This window comes from Rattus norvegicus, chromosome 1 (assembly GCF_021556685.1).
Source record: "Rattus norvegicus strain SHRSP/BbbUtx chromosome 1, alternate assembly SHRSP_T2T, whole genome shotgun sequence".
Taxonomy (NCBI): domain Eukaryota; kingdom Metazoa; phylum Chordata; class Mammalia; order Rodentia; family Muridae; genus Rattus; species Rattus norvegicus.
The window spans coordinates 147295455-147320145 of record NC_141534.1 but is presented as its reverse complement, the minus strand read 5'-3'; the positions used below and the strand labels follow the sequence as shown (position 1 = coordinate 147320145).

General features: G+C 43.7%; 1 protein-coding gene across 11 annotated transcripts in view; it reads left to right on the top strand.

Annotated features, from left to right (window-relative positions):
* Nucleotides 1-21574, top strand: part of LOC147996866 (uncharacterized) — a 30414-nt gene extending 8840 nt beyond the window's left edge. Inside the window, exons 1-9 of one of the 11 annotated variants that reach the window (XR_015651812.1) lie at nucleotides 3655-3729; nucleotides 12771-12818; nucleotides 15553-15588; nucleotides 17049-17287; nucleotides 19533-19594; nucleotides 19749-19833; nucleotides 20955-20998; nucleotides 21097-21307; nucleotides 21451-21574. Coding sequence is in view for 6 of the 11 variants with exons in the window: in XM_087607326.1 (XP_087463452.1) it covers nucleotides 3761-3793; nucleotides 12771-12818; nucleotides 17049-17287; nucleotides 19513-19594; nucleotides 19749-19833; nucleotides 20955-20998; nucleotides 21097-21177 (612 nt within the window). In the remaining 5 variants the exon portion in view is untranslated. Of the gene's footprint in view, nucleotides 1-3654; nucleotides 3794-9151; nucleotides 12699-12770; nucleotides 13119-15552; nucleotides 15589-17048; nucleotides 17423-19512; nucleotides 19595-19748; nucleotides 20325-20954; nucleotides 20999-21096 lie in introns of those variants that run through there. The other 10 variants (XR_015651815.1, XM_087607327.1, XM_087607326.1 and 7 more) reach the window with 10 other exon arrangements.
* Nucleotides 21575-24691: the final 3117 nt, after the last annotated feature.

The window sequence follows — 24691 nt, the reverse complement described above, 5'->3', positions numbered from 1 at the left end:
TTCTCCCAGGATCACACTCAGTCACCAGGCTTGGGGCCAGGGCCTTTACCTGTTGAGTCATCTCCACCACCCCCTTAGGCAGGGCTAGGAGTATGGTTTAATGGTAGAGCACACTTCCAGGTCTTAAGTTCAGTTGCTAGTCCAAAGAAGAATAAGAAGGTAAAGGAAGAGGAGGAGGAGAAAGGGGGTGGACCTCTCTATGCTAACATAGAAGGTCTCCACATGAGTAAAAAGAACAATACAGTGTGCATAGATGTGACACATCTCGTGAGAACAACTAAGGAGAGAAACATCAAATATGTAGTCTTAGGGTGCTGAATACATTTTGTTTGTTCTGTCCGAAAGAAAATGTTAATGGTATGGATGAGAAGGTGGCTCAACTGGCAAACGGCTTGCTGAGCTGAATTTAATCCCTAGCACCCACGTAAAAAGTCACAAGGGCGCAAGGCCCTGGGTTCGGTCCCCAGCTCCGGAAAAAAAAAAAAAAAAAAAAAGTCACAAGTGAAGCCACGTGGTGGTGGCACACAATTTAATCCCAGCACTCAAGAGGCAGAGGCAGACAGATCTCTGTGATTTCGTGGCTAGCCTGGTCTACAGAGCTAGTTCCAGGATAGCCAGGGCTACACAGAGAATCGTCGTCTCAAACAAAACAAGCAAACGAACAAACAAGCCAAAAATGGTGGCACACAGCTGCGATCCCAGCTCTAGGCTGATCTGTGAAGTACACCAGCCTGACCTAAAAAGTCCGTGACAGGTCTCAGGGTCTCAACAAACCAACAAAAACAAGATAAAAGGCTCCTTGAGAATGGCACCTAAGGTTGACCTCTGACCTCTACATGCTCACAGAGAAAGTGCTGGTAATGATTTGTGCCAGTGAGAGAGTCTGGAAAACATGAAGGTTTGTGTTTCTTCTTTGTTTTGACTTCATTTTTATCATGGGAGTGGATTTTTTTTTAATCTAAATTCTTTTTTAAATTATTAAGAATTATTCTTTTATTTTTAAGGTTTATTTTTATTTATTTATTTTAATTTTGTGTGATGGGTGCTTTGCCTGAATGTATGCACATGCAAGCCTGGTACCCCAGGAGACAAAGGAGTGCTTTGGGTCAGGTTTCCTGGAACTGGAGTTACAGATGGTTGTGAGCCACTAAGTGGTTTCTGGGATTCAAACTCAGGACCTGTGGAAGAACAGTCAGTGCTCTTAACCACTGAGACATCTCTCCAGCCCCTGTGGCTATTTTATGCTTTGCCTTGTTTGGGTTTGGGGAAGGCTGGGATTGACTTTTTTTTTCCCTTGGAATTTTTGAGATAGGCTCTTCCTTTGTAGCCTAGCATGGCCTAGGCCTCACCATAACCCCGGGCAACTTCAAATTTCTACATCCTTCCTGTTCAGCATCCCTAATGCTGGGATTCCAGATATGACTCATCATGTTCAGCTTAATAATCAGACTAGATTAGCCAATTAGCTTTACTAACACTGACCCTGATCCAGGGTTCCCTAGGTCCTAGAGCAGAAGTGATTCTCCACTGAGACCTGTGGCCTTTCACACTCCCGAAGGAAAGCCCAACCCCCATCACTGGAATGTTTGTTGTTACCCTTGGCCACCACAAGGTGTCACTATCTGACACACCTGCAAGTTCTCCCCAGGGTGACATTGCCAGTCCTTCAGCTATTGGCTACTCTTACCAGCTACCGCAGTCCTGCAGGTGTGGGCCACCATCCCTGTAAGCCTGAAAGGCACTTACTCTGCAGCCCAGCCTGGCTTCTGGGTTGTAACGGTCCTCTTACCTGTCAGGCTACAATTACAAATACACACCACCACACTCGGCCCCAAGGGATTTCTAGTACCATGCAGTGGGCATCTCTGTCTTCTTTGCCCCCTTACATAAAAGGTTAGTTACTTGTCCCCGAGTTCCTTACAGTGAACTTGTCAGCCATCAGGGGAGCAGCTCTCCCCAACAGCTAATTCTGTTTATTTCCCTGGGAGGATTAGGACCTGTGGGAGATTTTGTGGGGTTTTTTGTTTTTTTTTTTTTTGGTTTTTTTGTTTTGTTTTGTTTTGTTTTGTTTTTTGTTTTTGGCATTCCAGTAGAATAGTGGAAATATAACTCACAAGTTTTACATCTTCAACTCTACATAGCTAAATGAGATATATATATATATATATATATATATATTTTTTTTTTTTTTTTTTGGTTCTTTTTTTCGGAGCTGGGGATCGAACCCAGGGGAGATATAGTTTTATATGTCTATAAATATCACTTATAAAAGTCCATACCCTGGGGGTTGGGAATTTAGCTCAGTGGTAAAGCGCTTGCCTAGGAAGCGCAAGGCCCTGGGTTCGGTCCCCAGCTCCGAAAAAAAGAACCAAAAAAAAAAAAAAAAAAAAGTCCATACCCTGATTTGGTTTGCTTGCTTCTGTTTTGAATGTTCGGGCAAATGAATCTAGGCAATTGTAAGTGCTAATCATACATTTAACCATTGAGCAACACCCAAGTCCTGATTCTGTATTTATGTGTATGTAGTGTGTGTGTGTGTGTGTGTGTGTGTGTGTGTGGGTGTGGGTGTGTTTGGCCAGAGGTAGAAGTCAGATGTCTTTCTCAACTGCTTTCCTTTTTAAAATTTTTGATCTGAGTCTCTCACTAAACCTGGAGCTTGCCAATTTGGCTAAAGGCTGGCCAGCAAGTCCCAAGGATCCCCCTCTGCCTACCTACCTCCCCAGCACTGGGATCACATGTCTGCTGCACCCAGATATTTGTTCTGTTTTGTGAGACAGGTTTCTCTGTGTAGCCTTGGCCGTCCTGGAACCCGCTCTGCTCTGTAGACCAGGTTGGCCTTGAACTCAGAGATCGCCTGCCTCTGCCTCTCAAGAGCTAGGATTAAAGTTGTGTACCACTTCTGCCCAGCGCACCCAGATTTTAAGTAGGTATTGGTAACCAAGCTCAAGTCCTCAGTATACAGCAAAACCCAGCACAATGCTGTGGGGTTGTGAGCCTTAGCGCTGTGCGGGTGTTTGCTTTATGCCCATCTCTTGCCTACTTACAATTCAGATTCATCCTAGGCATAAACACCATCAGACGCTGAGAAGGGAGAAGTCAGAGCTTCAGGCCAGCCTCAGGTACACTGTGAGACCCTGTCCCCCATTAGAATAAAATGAACAGCTAGAATCGTGTTTGAGAAAGGACAGAGAGAAGGGATTGAGCAGACAGCTTAGTCAGTACAAATTCTCGACATCAAGCATGAGGACCTGAGCTGGGATCCAGCACCCATGTAAAAACAAAAACAAAAACAAACCAAAAAAACCAACTAGATATGGGCATACGCCTGCAGTCCCAGCGTGGAGGCAGGACAAAAAGAGCCCTTTGGCCTGCTGCCCAGTCAGTCTGGCCAGTTGATGAGGTCCAGGTTCCATGAAAGATCCTGACTTAAAAAGTAAGCTGGGGAGCAATAGAGGGCTACATTGACATTGACCTCTGACCTCTGGCCTCACGAGCGAGTGAGTGCATAGGCAAGTGTACCTGGATACACAAAAGAGAAAGAAAGTCATGTACATTTGTAGAGAGACTCTCTGTAAGCACCACCTGTCAATAAAAAGCCAATGGCCAATGATCTGAGGCAGGAAGTGGGAGGTGGGACATTGACAGTTAGAGAGAGGATTCTGGGAAATAGTAAGAGGTAAAAGAGGGTGCCATGCGGGAGAAGAGATGGGAGACACACTGAGGAGACAGGTAAACCAGCCCGGTAGAGGAACTAGGAGAGATGCGGAAGAAGCCAGCGGGTACTGAAGGAGAGGTAACTAACCAAGTGGTAGGCATAGAATAGATTAAATGGTGAAATAAGTTAAGAGCTACTCAGGGAATGAGCCAAAGTTTATGGCCTAGGAATTTAATAATAACTAGTCTCAGAGTCATCATTCTGGGAGCCAGGGCTGGGAAAGGAAAACTTGGAATTTAAAAATCAGTTTTCGGGGCTGGGGATTTAGCTCAGTGGTAGAGCGCTTGCCTAGGAAGCACAAGGCCCTGGGTTCGGTCCCCAGCTCCGAAAAAAAGACCAAAAAAAAAAAAAAAAAAAAAAAAAAGACTAAAAATCAGTTTTCTGGCTGGGGATTTAGCTCAGTGGTAGAGCGCTTACCTAGGAAGCGCAAGGCCCTGGGTTCGGTCCCCAGCTCCGAAAAAAAAAAAAATCAGTTTTCTACACAATTCCAAGTTTCCAGGTTAAACAGTGTACAGCCTTTCTGCTTCTGTGATTCCCCACCCTCCCTTCACTCTGCTTCTTTTGGAGGAGCCAGTGTGAAGCCAGAGGGATCCTTGTGTTCAGGTTCTAAGTCCAAATTAAAGGTCAGAATGTTTGCGAAGGAAATCCTGCAGTGCTGCGGAAGCTCTTATGCGTGTATTAGGCGTGGGGCAGATCTCTAAGAGGAAGAGGCAAGAAACAAATCCGCCTTGGGCTGGCTAGCCCCAGGCGCTATCACCGTCGTTTACTACGTCCTTTGCAAGTTCCTCAGTCTCCTCACTCCGTGGGCCAGCCAGCTGGAGGAAAGAAACCGAGCATGGAACTAGGTGGAGCTGCTTTTGCCGGTCACACCTCTCCGTCCCAGTTTATAGAGCAGCCTGAAAGCTGAAGAAGGAGATGTGGGGAATCCCCTGCTCGGAGAAAGAAACCGGTGGATAAGAGGAATGGGGGAGATCCCGCCTACTAAGCGGGAGCACGGGCGAGGAGCACACTTGGGAGTCCAGACTGGTGGGGAGGAGTAGAAAGAACGCGGAAGAGGTGGTGGCAAGCACAGAGTGCTCCCTTCCGGGCCCTGGGAGGTTAGAGAGCCTGAGCAAGGATGGAGCAGGATTGAGAAGGAAGGATTTTCTGATGAGGTTGTCCTGTGGAGGCGGGGAGCAGAGGAGGGGAAGGGCCCGTGAGCTTGCGTGGTAGAAACAGAACAAAAAAGTACACTGAAGTCGCCGTGGAAAAAGGCAAGACCCGTACAGTACAGACGCCTGGTAACTAGGATCCAAAACCATCAGAGAAAGGGGATAGTAAGGCGGGGACGTATTCTCTAGCTCCACCTACCTAAAGGGTGGGGCCTAAGGGTCTGAGGGCAACATACCAGGCACCCTATTGAAGGAGGGGTGTGGAGAGAGGGAAGGAAGGAGGGAGGGAGCTGCAGAGTGGCCTAGAGTAGAGGTTCTCAGCTAAGGCCTGATACCTTAACCATGATAAATCCTTTGTGCAATGAATGTAGGGAGAGACTCAGAATATGGCCTCTGGTGAATGACACCAGTGTGCTGGTTTGAATAGGAATGTATAACTTTGATTTTTTCAAATCCTATATTTTTTTAATCTTTCTTTTTATATATATTTTTTTTATGTGAGTATACCGTCCATCTCTTCAGATACATCCAAAGAGGGCATCGGATCCCATTACAGATGGTTGTGAGACAGTCAGTGTTCTTAACCTCTGAGCCATCTCTCCAGCCCCTAAAATCCTATTTTTAATGATGGTTCTTTTTTTTTTTTTTTTGGTTCTTTTTTTTTTTCGGAGCTGGGGACCGAACCCAGGGCCTTGCACTTCCTAGGTAAGCGCTCTACCACTGAGCTAAATCCCCAGCCCCGTTAATGATGGTTCTTAAATGCTTTAACCTCCATTGTAGCCCACCACCCACCAGATGTGGTGGAAAAGAAAAGGTTCGCAGAAGTGGACCTGTTTAGATTCTTTGGAGCAACTCCCGTCTGTGTTGTCTGGAAATTGGCAGTTCCGCTCACAGGTTAGCAGCAGCTCTATTCACCCACACTTCACAGATACACAGATACACCAGCAACCCAGTTCAGCAGAGTCAGGATAGCAAACATGAATCGCAGCAGTGGCACTACCCAGCAGAGACAGCCATGCCTCAGCCTTGGCTCCAGTCAGCAGGAGGAACAGTTCTCAGCTGTGCCTTTCTCAGGGAAGCAAAGATCAGCAAAGATGCCCTTCATTCTATTTGTGCCCTCCAAACACCACACACCCTCCACAGGTCTTGCCTCAGTATGTGTCTTGCGTCAGCATTTAAGTCTGTCTCAGCTGACATCACTCTGCCGGTCAGCCTGAGTCCACAGAAGCTGCAGCACACTACCAGAAGTTTTTTGGTGCATTTCTCTCTATGGAATCCCAGCAAATGGAGCTCACTATGAAATGTAAGGCGAACTAATACATACATGGCCTTAGCAAAGAATCCTTCATTGTGTGTCCTTTCACATGCTGGTTTTAGCAGAACATCCTTTCTCCTGTGTCTGCTTCAGTGAAACATTCCTTCACAAGTCTGCCTTAGTCTTTCACCTGTATTCGCTTTGGGAAAACACTCCTTTATGTGTTTGCCCCAGCAAAACACCAACCAACACAACTGGCTTTCCAAAGGACCATTAAGTTTCGACTTCACGAATGGCCCCCATAGATTTGTGTATTTGAATGTTTGGCCCACTGGGAATGGTACCGTTAGGAGGTGTGGCCTCGTTGGAGGAAGTGTGTTACTGTGGGGTGGGCTTTTATGTCTCTTACGCTCAAATTATGCCCAATGTAGCACACATTCTCCTGCTGCCTTCCTATCAAGTCGTAGAACTCTCAGCTCCTTCTCCAGTACCAAGTCTGAATGCATGCCACCATGTCTCTCGTCATGATAGTGGACTAAACCTTTGAAACTGTTAACCAGCCCCAATTAAATATATTTTTATAATAGTTGTCTTGGTCATGATGTCCCTTCATAGCAATAGAAACCCTAGCTCTTGGTTCCAAAGCTCTTGGTGCTGCTTCAAGGATATTGGCAAGAATTTGACATTGGGCTAAGACAAGAAAGTAGGCTCAAGACAGTACAGTCGAGGAATGTATTCTTTGTATCTTGATCATCTTGTTAAGACCCTGAATATCATAATCATGGGATTGTTTGTTCCTTGACTATTTTGTCTTTGACCTAGAACTGACCGTATTCCTTGCATGTGCCTAGAATGGTATAAAAGCGACTGGAAAAAAGATAAACCTGCTTCAGCACTGACGGGTCATGTCATAATGTTGTCTTTATATGTCTTTGATCTTTTTTTTTTTTTTTTTTTTTTTGGTTCTTTTTTTCGGAGCGGGGGACTGAACCCAGGGCCTTGTGCTTCCTAGGTAAGCGCTCTACCACTGAGCTAAATCCCCAGCCCCCGTCTTTGATCTTTTTTAATCCTCACTCCTTCCCTCTAGACCCTGTTGACTGACTGAGCTGGCTTGATCATCACAGGATGTTAGTTCCGATGCAGGTGGGCAAGGAATGGCTGTTTTGAGGCTGGAACTACCCCGGGATAAGGCGGTTGGCCTCTGGACCTGATGTTCCGGTCTCCCCACAGGACCGAAGTTCCATCGGTCAGTCCATGCAGGCACAGCTTCTTTTCAGGAGTGTCCATTCACAGTTCCCTTTGTGCATGCGTGGACCACATATTACTTATTAGGTATTGTAAATTCCTTGTGGCTAGGATCTGTTGTGCATGAGGCTGAGTGGTTAGCAGAACAGTAGTCTTCAGGAGAGGGGAGCAACTGGTAAAGACCACTGAGAAAGAAATGGCTCATAGAATCTGTTAGCTAGCACGATCCAGAGCTGACTGCTTTTTGTCTTTTTTTTTTTTTTTTCTTTTTTTCGGAGCTGGGGACCGAACCCAGGGCCTTGCGCTTGCTAGGCAAGCGCTCTACCACTGAGCTAAATCCCCAACCCCTGCTTTTTGTCTTTAACACTCTATCACTTGTGACCTAGATGACAATAGGCAAACCTTAGGAACCAAGAACAAAGCTTAGCCTAGCGGAGTGAAGACGACAGATGTAACGAGCATCTAAAATAACCAAAAGTTTTGGTAGTTTTTGCTGCTGCTTTGTTTTCCAAGACAGGGTTTCTCCGTGTAGCCCTGGCTGTCCTGGAACTCCCTTTGTAGACCAGGCTAGCCTCAAACTGAGAGATCCAGCTCCCTCTGCCTCCTGAGTATTGGGATTAAAGGAATGGGCCACCATATCTTCAATAACCAAAATTTATGTTTTTAACAAGAACAACTATGTAGTTCCCCTGTATTTACAACTATTTATACTAAATGAACTAATATTCAGATGGATAGAAATGGACTTTTGAAGGAGTCACTGCAATGTCATCTCTTTATCATGAAAATGCAAATATTCTTACTTTTTCTGCTGTTGTTTGTTTTTGTTTTTTTTTTTTTAAAGATTTATTTATTTATTATATATAAGTACACTGTAGCTGTCTTCAGATACACCAGAAGAGGGCATCAGAACTCTTTACAGATGGTTGTGAGCCACCATGTGGTTGCTAGGAATTGAACTCAGCACCTCTAGAAGAGCAGTCGGGTGCTCTTAACCACTGAGCCATCTCTCCAGCCCCTGTTGTTTGTTTTTTGAGACAGGGTTTCCGTGTGTTGCTGGCTGTCCTGGAACTCAGTGATCCAGCTGCCTCTGCCTCCTGAGTGTTGGCATTAAAGATGTGAGCCACCACCACTCCATTTAAATTAATTTTTAAAAATCCTAGCTCATTGTACTGTAGAACACTTAGACACTAAATCAAGAAATAGCAATACTTAAGGTATAGAATATCATGAATAGTGTCATTAGACATTGATGTCTTGTATTCTTTGGATAAGAAGAGTTAACCCAGGCCTGTTACAATACTGTATGGTTTTTGTTTATCTAATATACCAAGTTTTATTAACAGATTTAAATATTTGTCCATTAGGACAAGTTTTACAATCATTACACAATTTCTAAGTAAGCATGAGTCAGTGAATATGTATACAGCAATAACTATTTTAAAAGCAAAAGCTTTGTCTAATGGGAAAACATACTTAGTCACAGGTTTTAATGTTCATCTAGTAAAAGGATATTAAGAATAAGTCAGTTTTAAGAAAATATTGTAGAAAATCAAGCACTAGTTTTACCTCAGGGTATCGAATTAACAAGACATTTTTACAACCTCTATAATATTATTATTATTATTATTATTATTATTATTATTAACTTAGTTACAACCATGGTTTTTTTTTGGTTCTTTTTTTTTCGGAGCTGGGGACCGAACCCAGGGCCTTGCCCTTCCTAGGTAAGCGCTCTACCACTGAGCTAAATCCCCAGCCCCACCATGTTTATTTTTTAAACAGTCATTTACAGCATAAACCTTTAATCCCAGCACTTGGGAGGCATAGGCAGGTAGATCTCTGAGTTCGAGGCCTACCTGGTCTGCAGAGTGAGTCCCAGGGACAGCCAGGGCTGCACAGAGAAACCCTGTCGAGAGAGAGAGAGACAGAGAGACAGAGAGACAGAGAGACAGAGAGACAGAGAGATACAGTTACAGTTACACCCACCAGTGACTCATCTTCTGGGTTTTAGTCTGGTTCTGTCAGGTAGTTTGACAAGTTGCCAGAATTGTTTGAAATCTCTTTCAGGAAGGCAAGTGTCTCTGGCTAGGTAGCACCTTTCCTTTTCCCAGCATGAGATTCCTGGGAAACTCCTTGTCCTTGGAAGCCATCCCTTCAAAAGTCTCCTAGTCAGATGGAGAGACAAGTGTGTCTGCAGAATGTTTATATCTGCCAGAACACTTACAGGAATGGGGGAATCAGGTTTTACAGAAATGCCGTGTTCCTACATCTGGCCCAGGAGCAGAGAATGGCGGGCTCTAGGAACTAGCTGCTAGATACAGCAGTGTTAGGGAGCTCGGGGTCTCAAAAAACCCTGCTTCAAAAACTAAACAAAAGAGAGATGGAGGAAAACTCCAGACTCCAACCTCAGGTCTCCATGTGCCTATGCAGACATACTGAACATGCATGTGCACATACACAAGAGGAAAAGGTGCCTGTCAAGATGGCTCGGTGTAACCCAGGACCCACGATGGAAGGAAAGAACACTTCTGCCTCTCTCAGAAAGACAAAGACAGACAAACAAAAGCTCTCTCTTCCTTTGCGATTGAGAGGGAGAAAGAGGGGGTTGCCTTAAGTCTCTCAGAGGAGCTTCACCTTTTGATCTCCTGTGTTACTAAACCTTGGGTCTTAAAGAGAAAGAGATAAACTTTCTAACTTTTCCCCCCTGAACTAGGTGTCCTAGTTTCACACAGTTGTGTCACGTGTCTATGTAATTGTTCTGGTATAACTCTGGTTGTTTTCGTATGTTGTTTATGCAAAAGATTTTAACACATTGTAGCCATCATTTCAGCTCTCTTTCAAAATTCACTTCTTTTATGTGCTAAATTATTTTGTGCCCATGCCCGATGAAAATACATTCACTCACATATGAATGAATGTACTCACAAGCGCACGCAAAATAAATAATAAAATGTAAAGTAAAGGGAGGGGGACCTATAATAAGAGGGAAAATGGTTGGAAAATTCAATTCATATTTTTACTATGGGGACTTCTTATGATTAACTAGGCAGTGTATTGTTTCTTACTGGAATCAGAGTTTTAAATGCTTGTTAAGGTCAAGTACAGGCTGTGAAACAAAAGTTCTTTCATGTGCTCACAATGAGTAATAGCTTAGAGTAAGGCAGGATCGAAGGTTAAAGATTAACAGCTCATCAGCTCTGACAAAAGAAATGGAGTTCAGAACCAAGCCGGGACTCAGTTTGCTCCAGTTTAGAGCCAGGGGGTCAGGGTTCTTCTGGGCATTTATTTGCTCCTAAATAAGTTGTAGAAGCGAATTACTAAGTAATATTCATAGCATGATTCTACTCTCATTTTTAAAATGTGTGTATTTAGTCAATGCTATAGCTTTGTGTCTACCTTAATACCTTGAATTTTCATGCTCTGAAACAGGGTCCAAGTCCCCCACCCAGGTTACATCATCTGCTTTCTATTGTTCCAGATTTTCCACTCAAAAGTCCTGGGGATTTATCTTGAACCGTTCTCTATGACTATGATGTAAAAAGGACTTTGCTAATGCCCTGCTGTTGGCCAGGCATGGCGGTCATGTCTTTAATCCCAGTTCTCTAGAGGTGGAGGCGAGAGGATTTCTGTGAGTTCAAGGCCAGCCTGGTTCACATAGCAAGTTCTAGGCTAGCAGGGGCAACATAGTGAGTCTCTGTTCCAAACAACAAGAAAACCCAGGATATTCCTTCCTTAGTCTCCCACTGTCAGGAGTACTTTTCTCACTTCTCCTTACACAAATCAAAAACAGACTTGGGGGATGGCTCAGTGGATAAAGCACTTAGAACACAAAAATGTGGATGACGTTCCAACCCATGGAACCCGTGTGAGAGCCTCCAAGGCCTGGTGGCTTCCCGGAACCCCAGCATTTGGGAGGTAGGGCTAGGAGGCCCCCAAGGGTAAGCTAGAATTGAGAAGACCCAGTTTCAGCTAGAGACCCTGTCTCAATAGAGAACAATTAAGTAGGGTCCCAGGTGTAAACCAGGCCTTCACGGCCAAATACATACATTCAAGCATACACACACATATATGCAGGTCAGAAAAAAAGAAAGAAATTATCAAAAGTAAAAGTGACTAAGATTGGAGGAAACAGAACACGTGGGCAAGCACAAGAAGCCTTGGTTTCAATCCTGTACACTGAGTGGGGCGGGAGTACATAAACACACAAATGAATGAATGAGTGAATGAATGATGTTAAAATACTTGACAGCTGGGCTGTTTGCACACACCTTCAATCCCAGCACTTTCAGGCAGAGACTGGCAGATCCAGTCTAGTCTACAGAGCTAATTCTGAGGCAGCTAGGGCTATACAAAGCAACTCTGTCTTGAAAAGAAAAAAGAAAGAAAAAAGAAAAATGCTTGAAGTTTTCCTCTTTTGTTGCTTTTAAGGTCACTCACCTGGCAATGTGTATAACATTACATTTCAGAAACACCATTTCCTTGGCTATGAGACTTCAGGGTCTTTCTTTCCCGACCTCACAGGGAAAACTTTCCCCTTTCTTCTGGAGTCTCCAGCTCTGTCCCTATTTCTCTAAGCAAGAACACATCCTCCTCCAGGCCCATCTCCAGCAACTTCCTCCTCTTAGCCCTCCTCAGGGCGTGGTCCCCTGGCAGTGCCACCATCTGTGACTGGTTTTTAAAGGAATGCTCTTCCTCAGGTTCTAGCTTGCCACCTGCGGCCTCCGTTCTCATTTGCTTGTCTGTCAGTGGGATGGCCGCAGGAAGTGGAATCTCCTGAAATCGGACCTCTCTCTGCTCCCTAAGCTTCCAGGATACCAAAATCCTCTTCTCTTCCCCACCCTACTCCCGCCTTTTTTTTCAATCTGGTTGTGAGGTTTACTATTGAACACAATTTGGTGTGGTATAGGACCCAGCACAGTGGGAACTCTTGCTGCAGGACCCACGACTTCTCCAGGGAATGATAGGATGTTTCCCATCCCATAGCCTTCAGGGATGAACCACTTCTCAGCTACAATTATTTTCAAATTCATCTGCATTAAACTTGGTGACGCCTCACTTCTTTGAGTCGTGAATCATCTGTGGCCCAGCAACTTGGAACTTGGCAGGGCTTCAGTCACGTGTTCCTTACTCTGCAGCTTGGACGGACGAGATGACTTGGCCAATACGAACCTGGCCACTATGCCCAGAGGCTTCCCCAAAGCGCTCCACACTGAACGCCATCTGGAACCTGTCAGCCCCACACAGGACAACATCTTGCTGATGCAGATGGGGTGAAAAGGAAATGGCCTCTCTTGAATATGAAAGCCATTTTTCCCATAACCATCACAATGTATTTGTCCGCACAAATACGGGTAGGGGCCCTCCAGGGCTTTGAAGAGTTCACAACTTTTGCCTTCTTCAGTTCCAGGTCGAAGATCCGCAGCTTGGCACTGGGAACGCCTCAGCAGAAGTGAGATTTGCACCCTGTAGTGTCTTTGTGTTACTTGTAAACCAAATATGCTCAAGAGGTCAGAGCACGGCACGAGATGTGAAACCCACCTCAGAGCCCTCTGCCGAGACGATGCCACAGCTACTCTACTCTGCCTCTTTAAACGCTTCAAAACAAAACCAAGACTTAGGAATTCCTAGAGGTGCACACCTGCTAGCCCGGCACTCAAAACAGAGGCCGGAGGATTCTGCGTTCCAGAGTTCCCGGTGTGCGTGGGCTACAATAGAGACACCCTGACTCAAACAAAAACCCACAAGATATGTATGTATATATTTTTTAAAGTAGATATGGATGCACACGTAAGTTTCTGGAGGACAAGGACAACCTCAGGTGTCATCTTCAGGAAGTGGACGGTGACCTGTGAGACGGGTTCTTTTGGTGGTGGAGCTCCTCTATGATTTCCACTGTGGTGTGGGTGTGCTGGCAAGCCCTTCACCAACTACGCCATCTCCTGAGCCCCAAGAGTTTCCAATTCAGATTGGCCCAAGTGGTTTTGTTTGTTTGTTTCTTGTTTTTTTGAGACGGGAGTGGTGGTTCAGACTGGTCTCCAAAGTGCTATTCAGCAGAATAAGCGACTTTTAAACTCCTGATCCTTCTGACTCTACTTCCCAAGTCAGGCTTGCTCCATTCTGTCTGGTCCTCTATACAACTTCTTCTTTTATAGCGGTTCTCCACCTTCCTAATGCTGTTAATACAGTTCCTCATGCTGTGGTGACCCCCAACCATTTATCTTCGTTGCTACTTCATAACTGTAATTTTTCTACTATTATGAATCACAAAGTAAATATCTATGTTTTCTGCTGGTCTTAGGTAACCCCTGTGAAAGGGTCATTTAACCCTCCCCTGTTGTTGTAACTCACAGATTGAGAACAGCTGTTATATTACAAAAAGATATACAGCAAAACAGTAATAGTGATTTTGGGGCTTTTTTTTTTTTAACGGACTATTTCTCCAATCTTTACTTACTTGTACTTATATTTTCAAAAATGAACTTATTACGTATTTATAAAAATAAAGCGTTCTGTTGGAAGAAATGAGAAACTCCCCGTGGGGAAGGACTGTGTGAGTTCAGCATAAGTCATTAAATAGAGACTCAGTTGTCTTGCAAAGAAGGCAATGCTTGAGGGTCACAACCGCTTCCTCACAAGGCTCCCAGAACAGAGAAGTCTTTTTAGAGATGTGGAGTTCAAGGGCAGGAAAGGAAGTCGGTTTTCAGCTCTTGGCAGGAGGTGGTGGGAAGCACCATAGAAACCTACCCTCCCCCCAAATATGGGTCCTTAACCCTGCTATCTGTAAATAAGCCCCCCCTCTCCTGCTCCCTGACCCCCAGGGTCTTATGTTGTTCAAACTGGCCTTAGGCTTCTGAGCTCAAGGAAATTCCTCCACTGTCTGTAGTGCCTGAGTCTACTTACCAACCAGGCTCAGAGCGACAACCCCCACTGAGACTCCCCCACATCCTCCTCTGCGAATGTTTGTATGTGTGATATATGAGTTCGTGTGGTTGTGCTTGCTCCTGTGGGGACTGTGAGACCAGAGGGTGACGTTTCCATTGCCTGAGACACTTACCACTTTTTTTTTAAAAAAATGCATTTACTTTCAGTTAGGGTGTGTGTGTGTGTAAGCCACATGTGTACATGAGCCTTTGGAGGCTAGAAGAAGAGTTTCCGATCCTTTAGAGCTGGAGTTATGGACCGCCTTGTGTTCTGGGAACTGATTTCAGGTCCTCCGGAAGAGCAGTGAGTGCTCTTAACCCGTGAGCCAGCTCTCCAGCCTTGAGGGGAGGATATATTTAAGAAAAACATTTCTATTATTATGCTATTGTGATAATCCTTGTGTGACACATTTCCCCCACTAAACATTAGATGGTTTGTTTTCAATTTTACTTAGAAGGAGAACTGGGCCTGGCCAGATGGCTCAGCTAGTAACGAGCTCTCGCCAAACAACCCGGACTGACTTAAGTTCCATGCCTAGAACACACGTGGCCTTCGACTTACACTCGCATACACAGACACACATGCAGACATACACACACACATGCAGATATATACACACACATAGACATACACATGCACACATACACAGACAAACACACACACACAAAATATAACTTCTTTATTTAAAAAAAGTAGAAATTAACTTCCAAGTCATTCACATTGGAAGTGGCTCAAGTTAAAAGGAATTTAAACTAATTTTTCTCTTTTTACTATTGGTAAAAATGAAAATAAATTGTTTCTAAATTTGTTCACTTTTATATGAATAATCTGAAATCTCTCAATGAATAAAGTTTAATAAATAGTTCTTTTTTTATTAGATATATTTCTTTACTTACATTTCAAATGTTATTCCCTTTCCAGGTTTCCTGTCCATAAGCCTCCATCACCTCCCCTTCCCCATACGGGTATTCCCCCCATCCAACCCCCTTAATATCTCCCCATATTCCCCTGCACTGGGGATCCAACCCAGGCAGGACCAAGGGCTGCCCCATCCACTGGTGCCCTAACAAGGCTAATCTCTGCTACCTATGTAGTTGGAGTCCTGGGTCAGTCCATGTATAGTCTTTCGGTAGTGGTTTAGTCCCTGGAAGCTCTGGTTGGTTGGGGTTGTTGGTCTTATGGGGTTGCAAGCTCCTTCAGCTCTTTCAATCCTTCCTCTAATTCCCCCAATAAATAATTCTTTTTTTTTTCTTTTTTTTCAGAGCTGGGGACCGAACCCAGGGCCTTGTGCATGCTAGGCAAGTGCTCTACCACTGAGCTAAATCCCCAACCCCCCAATAAATAATTCTTAAAATTAACAAAATCGATGTGCCTATTCAAAAAAAATTTTTTTTTCTTTTTTTCAGAGCTGGGGACCGAACCTAGGGCCTTGCGCTTGCTAGGCAAGTGCTCTACCACTGAGTTAAATCCCCAGCCTGCCTATTCAAAAATTTAAAGTAAAAATATTCCTATATTTATGTATATAAATGTGCCCATGTATCCTGCCTAGTTTTATGTCAACATGGCACAAGCTAGCGTCATCTGAAAGGAAGAAACCTCAATAGAGAAAATACTTCCATAAGACCAAGATGTTTTCTGAATTAGCGATTGTCCATTGTGTGTGGTTCCATCCCTGGGCTGGTGGTCTGGGTTCTATAAGAAAGCTGGGGGTTGGGGATTTAGCTCAGTGGTAGAGCGCTTGCCTAGGAAGCGCAAGGCCCTGGGTTCGGTCCCCAGCTCCGAAAAAAAAAAAAAAAGAACCAAAAAAAAAAAAAAATCATCAGGAAGAAAGCTGGCTGAGTGTGCCAGGACAAGCCAGTTAGCAGCAACCCTCCATGGCCTCTGCATCAGCTCCTACCTCCAGGTTCCTGCCCTGTGTGAGTTCCTGTCCTGACTTCCTTTGGTGATGAACAGCAATGTAGAAATATAAGTCAAATAAACCCTTTCCTCCCCAACTTGCTTTTTGGCCGTGTGTTTTATCACGGCAATAGAAACCTTAGGGTTTCTATTAAACCTGAAGCTCATCAATTAGCTAGGGTGGCTGGCCTGTGAGCCCCAGTCCCTCCTGTCTCTGCTCCGCTTCCCTTCCCAGTACTGGGTTTAAAGGTCTGTGGCTTTTTTTTTTTTTTTAAGACAGATTTTCTCTACGGATCTCTAGCTATTCTGGAACTCAACTATGTAGACCAGGCTGGTCTCGACTCACAAGATCTGCCTGCTCTGCCTCCCGAGTGCTGGGATCAAAACTGTGCACCGCTAAGCCCTTGCACCACCATGTCCGTGCCACTTTTCATGCAGACCCTTTTCTGAGAGCTAGTGGTGTGAACTCGGGTCCCCATGCTTGTATAGCAAGTACTTTACCCTTGTTCAAACTGGCCTTAGACTAAGAGACTAAGAGAAAAATTAGCTTAAATTCCCTTTAACTTGAGCCATTTCCAATGTAAAACTATCTCTTAATCTTTTTCTTTTCTTTTTTTCAAACTAAGTCTCACTAGATCAGGTTAGCCTGAACCCATATGTAATTAAGTATGCCTGTGAACTCCTGATCCTCCTGCCTCTACCTTCTGAATACAAGAATTACAGATGTATGCCGCTAGGCCAAGCTTAGCGGGGAATTTTTAAATGTCAAGCGCTTGAACGTAAACAATCAAGTTAACTTAAATAAGAAAGGAATATTTAATAACTCTCAACGGTTTTTTTTTTGTTTTGTTTTGTTTTTTAGAAAAAAGCAGCTGAATTGAGACAACCAAAACTGATAAACTGGTGCTGCCCTGGGAGCCCTGCACCTGCAGCTGAGTCTAGCGCTGTTGGCGAAGCCCCGCCTCCTGCCTGGATAGGGCTGGCAGCAATCCAGGGGCAGCTTGATTGGTACACGAGACTCTTAAAGGAGCACCAGCTGCCTCTCAGCCTCTCGCTACAAAACCTCTGTGCCCATGAGAAGTGGATTCAACAGGAAGCAAGGTGCCGCTCCCTTGAAATTAAAATTTTGTCTCTTTTAAATATATAAACGTGTATAGCCACTGCACCTTTATTTCTGACTGGCCTTAAATGTTTGCTGTGTTCTACATGTCTTGGTTATAAAATACTGGCTTATAATTTATGATGTAAGGTTAAAAATCTGTAACATTGGTAACAGAAAGTTGGCTTAAAAACAAATAACTCAGGATTAAAGCCATTCTGGGCAAAAACACATGGCATGAGCCAACCAAAGGAACAACTCTCTAGAAATAAAATAAATACATCTTTAAAAAGAGGAAGAAAGGGGGTTGGGGATTTAGCTCAGTGGTAGAGCGCTTGCCTAGGAAGCGCAAGGCCCTGGGTTCGGTCCCCAGCTCCGAAAAAAAAAGAACCAAAAAAAAAAAAAGAAAGAAAGAAAGAAACAGATCTCTAAAGATACTTTTAAATTGGGAAAATAGTTTTATGTAACTCCTGTCCTAAAAACCAGATTTCTAATAGATAGGATTTAAAAGTGTTTCCTTAATGAGGAATTAAAGTTGCACCTTCATGCATTCATATACCAGAACTTTTCTTGCTGGCAGCCAAACTTTGTACTATGAAAATAATGCACTTGGTATTGATTTTAGAGATACTAGATTATTTAAGCTGTTAAATAAAAAAAACCTCGCTTTTGTCTTCTGAAAATTATGGTTATGATCTATTACTTCACTCTTTTTTTTTTTTTGGTTCTTTTTTTCGGAGCTGGGGACCGAACCCAGGGCCTTGCGCTTCCTAGGTAAGCGCTCTACCACTGAGCTAAATCCCCAGCCCCTACTTCACTCTTTTAAAAGATACTTTATTTTGATATTGCAAAAGCAACTTTTAAAAATTATTTAATATATATATAAAGATACGGGACATTTTACCCTAATAATGAGGGAAACTATAATGACTTTAGAAACTGTAATAGTACACAACACTAATTATGAACCCATGGAGGGGAACAACTATGATGAAGGAAGCTCAGGCAGTCCCTATGTGATCTGATATATATGCATCTATATGGATCTGATATACATACATATATATATATGTATATATAATAACAGAAGTCTATTGATTAATGTAATATGACTCAATTAGATATACATTCCTGAGGGTTTTTTTTTTTCATTCTGTTGTAGCTTTGTCTTTTTCTTTTCCTTACATCAAATATATTGCTCTGTAAATTATGGTAATGACACCAGGAATAAAAATTAAGGATTTTTTTTCTTTTTTTTTTTTTTTTTTTTCTTTTTTTTCAGAGCTGGGGACCGAACCTAGGGCCTTGCGCTCGCTAGGCAAGCGCTCTACCGCTGAGCTAAATCCCCAACCCCCAAAATTAAGGATTTTTAAATTACATTTTTTTAGAAGTTTGCAGCATTAAAAAAGGTTAAGAATTACTGGCTCTTGAAATGTTCCCTCCCCTCCCCCCCCACTTCCTTTCAGTTTGCCTGAGTGCTGGCAAGGCTCCAGCAGGCCCCTCCTTTCAGCCCAACATGCCAATAATAGCTTCCTCAGCCAAACAAGGTCCTTGCCACTTTTCCCACCTTGTTAACCTTTTCCTGAGCTGACACCGCCTTCTGCTTGAACCTAATCATACAGAGGACTGTTATGTTCTGTAATGATATACCCAGTAAAGGTCAGAAAAGTCCCTAGTCTCTTTATGGACTATGTTTTGGGGTTTAAAAAGTTTTATTTTGATATTAGAAGAGCTTCAGCTCAAAACTATAATTTTTGGGCTGGAGAGATGGCTCAGTGGTTAAGAGCACTGACTGCTCTTCCAGAGGTCTTGAGTTCAATTCCCAGTGATCACATGGTGGCTCACAACCATCTGTAATAGGATTTGATGCCCCTCTTCCGGTGTGTCTGAAGACAGCTACAATGTATCCTATACCTGAAATAAATAAATAATTCTTTTAAAAAATTATAATTTTTAAGGCTCAAACATAGCAGGGATTGATAATCAGTAACTTTGTAAATGACCAAATCCTTTAATATGTTCAGAACCATGTATGAAGTCATGCTAAGAACTGATGCACTTAACGTCAAGATCGAGCTTTATTTAGTCTTCTGTTTTATGTTTGCAAGGTAGAGTTTAGAGCAGATAACCAAAAACAGACAAAGATATGCTAGGTAGGTACCAGCCCTCAAACCTGTGAGAGATCTGCTGAATATGGCATTTAATGTGCTTAAACTTACCATGACAGAGTCTCCCAAATCCTAACAGTGACCTCTCCAAGGTCTCCAAGAAGATATGGCACCACCACAAAGGACACCACCTGGATTGTGGTATGATAACCACTGGACTTAACTGCCCCAATGCCTTGCCCACTCTTGGGACCCTGCCTGAACTGTGGACAAACAGAGGACAACTGGAGAATTGATTGCCACATGTTGCTTTAGACAAGGAGAGGTCAGTCTCTCCCATGTTCCTCCTCCACAGGAAAAGTCTCTTCATCTTCTGGGCCTGATGGACAAAGACTGCCCTTGGTGTCATAAAGACACAGGAGCCTGGGTTAACTGTCTAGGTAATAAACTATGGACTAGTTTTTGGCATTTTAATTGATACATAGGCAATTAGGTTACAATTTATCCTTCTCAGGTCTCTGATAATATTGGTGGCTAAGCTAATCGTAGTTCGACAACTAGAGAACAACGGGCAGCTAGCTCCTTAAGGTAGCCCACCCCTGTGCTATGTCATTAGCCTACTTATTAGTTCTAACTGCTGGGTCTCTTATTAAAAACAACAAACAGGTTTGCCTTGTTCACAGGCTTCCTGTTACAGGATAAACAGATTTTGATGTAACTTTTTACTATTCCTTCATTTACAAAGTCTGAAGAAACAAAAGCTTCTAAAATATATTTGAGAATCCACAAAAAAGCTTAAGGGTGTAGCAAAATGTTTGAGGTTGATAAATAAAAATTATAACGTTAAAAAGTCTAAGGTGTTTTAATATATAAATACAAGTTATAGAAGTAAAAGGAAATGATTTAAAATACATATTAAAAGTGGAAAAGCTTCCATATTCCACCCGTATGCTATTGTAATTTCAAAGTTCAGAACTTTAACATTGGTCAGTGGAGTTCTATAAGCTAATGGAGCACTGGCTGCTTAGGATTCAGTCACAAGCTCAAGACTTTAAATTCCCTTAGCTGTCTTCTGAACAGTCTTTTTTTTTTTAAGATTTATTTATTTATTTATTTATTTATTTATTTATTTATTTATTTATTTATTTATTGTATGTGAGTACACTGTCACACTGCCTTCAGACAGACCAGAAGAGGGCATCGGATCCCATTGCAGATGGTTGCGAGCCACCATGTGGTTGCTGGGAATTGAACTCAGGACCTCTGGAAGAGCAGTCAGTGCTCTTAACCACTGAGCCATCTCTCCTGAACACAGTCTTAAAGTGCTGTGTCCTGTGTGCTTCTCGTCCTGCCAAAAACTTCTCTGTTCAATCTGTGTATCTAGCCCTCTGGACTGAGAAAAAAAAGTACAAGGTTTTTACCCAAGCCTATAGCTTTTACTAGGCCACCAAGGCATAGTCTATTCCTACTGTCTTATACACACCCGATTAACTGCTTTTTCTATATCCTTTTGTAAACTAAAATTTACATAAGCTTCAGGAAATATTTTTTTTTAAAAAAGGTCATAATTCTTGGATCTGCCTGCCACAGATCAAATGGACTCCAGTAAGTACACCCGCCTGTTCTTGAAACTGGAATTTCCCCCTTGGTCTTGGTTTTCTTACCTTTCCCAATTACTGGACAATTCTAATTCATGTCCCCAGTCTGTCTTTGTCTCAGCAGACTTTCACTCGACAGACTCCATCCAGGGATCACCCGAGGACTGCCAAGGAGTTGAGCTCTGATTGGCTGGAAACCGGATGTTCACCAGTCCAGCGAGGTGGGAACTTGCACTGCCTGCAGCTTGCTGGGTTCCTAGCTGTGCCTTTCTCCAGGTGCCTTTGACCCGAGGAGGCGACCATAGGGACAACCCATGTAAGGCTGAGGAGTGTGGAGCCAGCTCCCTCACCTCCTCAATGACTCCTCTGCAGAGTCTGCAAGCTGGGAGCCTCAGGGTTTCAGTGGGGGAACTGTGGTGGAGTGGCGCACCCTCTTAAATCAGTTTTCTTCCTCCTCAGTGGTGGTCGCTGGGCTTCAGTTCTCTTTGACTCTGACCTGCACTCTATTACAGCCTGAACTATGACAGGGAAGAATCCGGCTCCCACTGGTGCGGTCATGTTTCTAATAAAAAATCAGCACACACATGCATGCTTCTCACAATGGCACTCAGTCGGAGCACCTTGGAGCTCTAGGGACTTTAGGGTCACCTGCGCGGAACAAGAGCTTGACTGGGAAACAGGATTTCTAAAAAGTGAGGCTAGTGATTCTTTTTTTTTTTTTTTTTTTCCCCCCCCCCGGAGCTGGGGACCGAACCCAGGGCCTTGCGCTCGCTAGGCAAGCGCTCTACTGCTGAGCTAAATCCCCAACCCTGAGGCTAGTGATTCTTGTAATTCTCTTTCCACCCATCGCATCACCTCCTGCACATACCCTCTGTGTATGCAAATGAATGTCAAGACAAAATCACACCTAAAACTCTCATAATAACTTTTATCTACTTAATGACATCATTTTTTATTAAGGTTTGTTTGAGTTTGTTGTAATCCAGAGCAATCAAATGTGTTCCTATGGTTTGATTCCCCCTCCACCCCCCAAACAGTATCTCACTATGTAGCTCTAGCTGTCCTGGAATTCACTATGTTGTAGATCTGGCTGGCACTGAACTCAAAAGATCCATCTCCCTCTGCCCCTGCCTCCCAAGTGTGTGATGTGTGTGTGTGTGTGTGTGTGTGTGTGTGTGTGTGTGTGTGTTATATGCACGTGTGGATTGTGTATGCACTTGGAGGCCAGAAGTCCATGTCAATCACTCTCCAACCTAATTTTTGAGATAGCGTCTCACTGATCCTGGAGTCATAGAAATCTTCCTGTCAAATGCTGGAGTGTGCACCAACCACCCTGCCGGGCATCCCAATTCAAGTCCTCATGCAACCTCCCCAACCCCTCTACTGCAAACTCTTTTTATTCTTTTAAAGATTTCATTTATTTATTATATATAAGTACACTGTAGCTGTCTTCAGACACACCAGTAGAGGGCATCAGATCCCATTACAGATGGTTGTGAGGCACCATGTGGTTGCTGGGAATTGAACTCAGGACCTCTGGAAGAGCAGTCAGTGCTCTTAACCACTGAGCCTTCTCTCCAGCCCCTACTGCAAACTCTTTAAGGGAAAAATCATCATCTTGGTGGCCCCCAATGCTTTCTAACATTTAAAGACTGAATGAATCAGTAGCCAACTCTGAGCATCTCCCCCAGCGTTTGTGTTCCTGCTGTCAGCGTATGACCCTACTGATAGATTCCAGCTCTCAAGGGCTGCAGCGTCTTGTTTTTACAACTTATCTGTGTCTTTTAAATGTTTTAAATTATGTGTGCATGAGGGGACTGTGAGTCCATGGGGACAGAGGCCTTGAATTCCCCTGGAGCTAGAGTTACAGGCCGCTATGAGCTGGCCTGCGTGGTTGCTGGGAACTGAACTCAGATCCTCTAGAAGAGCACGAGGTAGAGTCTCTCTCTCTCTCTCTTTCTCTCTCTCTCTCTCTCTCTCTCTCTCTCTCTCTCTCTCTCTCTCTTCAATCTATATCGTAAGTCTCATTTCTAACTGTATTATATTTCTCCTATTTCTAATTGGGGAGGAACCTGAGAGAGGGCTCTTGAATTGAAAGAGCATCAAGGAACCCTTCTGGGAGATAAGGAGCAGGAGGCCCTTGCACAGGAGGGAGACTTAGAGAGGCTCCTGCATGGATATACAGAAAGAAGCCTGTGTGTGCAGAATCAGGGCGGGGGACACTAAAGAACACACACAGGAGAGAAGCCCTACATGTGCACGGAATGTCATAAAAGCTTTAGTTGAAGCTCAAATTTCATCACCCTCCAGAGGATTTACACAGGGTGAAGCTTTACTGATGTCACCACTGCAGACACAGCTTCAGTCAGAGCTCAGACTTGATCAAGCACCGAAGAACCCACCCGGAGGAGAAAGGCGTTTCAATGTCTGAAGGGCTTCCGGGATAGTTCTCATTTTGAGGATTGCATGAATACACACTCAGGAGAAAGGCCTTTTACTTGTCCCAAATGCTACAAAAGTTTCAGTCAGAACTCACATGTGGGTCACTCATCAGAGGACACACGAGTGCGAGACCTTTTAAGTGCAGTAAGTGTGAGAAAGGATTTGCTGATCACCCCACCCTCAGTAAACACCAACGAATCTGTACAGGAGAAAGACCCTACAAATGCAAGCGTGGAAAGAGCTTCAGCCAGAGCTCCCACTTCACAACCGTCAGCACATCCATCTAAGATACGGACCCTACCTGTGTCCCGAGTGTGGCAAGAGCTTCAACCAGTGTTCCCACTTCCTCACCCACCAGAGAACATGCACAGGAGAAAAACCTTTCCATTGTAGAGAATGTGACAAGAGTTTCCAGCAGATAGCACATCTTTTCTGTCACCAAAACACCCACTTGGTTTAGGGAATGGTCTTCAGTGTCTTCAGTCTCCATCCCAAGACAGAAAACCTAAGTGTCTGTAGCTCTGCCAGGCGTTCTATGTTGCAATGAACAGGATAACTTGCAGGATCCAATGTCATAGCACAAAAGACATTACATCACTGTGCATAACTGAGTCCTAGTTCCTGGATACTAAACAAGAGAGAATGGGTGGGGCTGTGGTGGCATAAGACTAATCCTAGCAGGCAGGCGAATCTCTGGGTTTGAGGCTAGCCTGGTCTACAAAGCAAGTTCCAGGACAGCCAGGAGTACACAGAGAGACGCTGTCTCAAAACAAACAAAAAAGTAAGAGGATGGTGGCTTATTGATTACACATAAACTAGTGTGGTACCTGGTGTAAGGTAGATGCTTGGTATTAATTAATATCTGAGGTCTGGCTATCAAGATAGTGTACCCAGAGAGGGGGGAAGGATTGTGGGAGGGGTGACACAAATGGAGACAGTGAGTACAATGTAAAGTGAATAAGTAAAAAAATAATAAAATTAAAAAGAGAGAGAAAAGGCACAGCGTGAGGTAACCATCACTTTCTGCATCTTTGATGGGGGTTGCCCAGGGTAATACATAGAGACCAATGATTGTTTTCTTGTGGGGAAAAATAACCTGTACTATATTAATAAATACAATCAAAGACATAGGGCATGCCTATTAAATCTATTTTCTCTAAAAGCCAGTAAATGATCTTAATATGAAGATTTGCGTTCCCTACTCAAATAAATTCAGTTTTCATGTTTGGTTAAAATAAAAAAGGAAAGAAATAGAAAA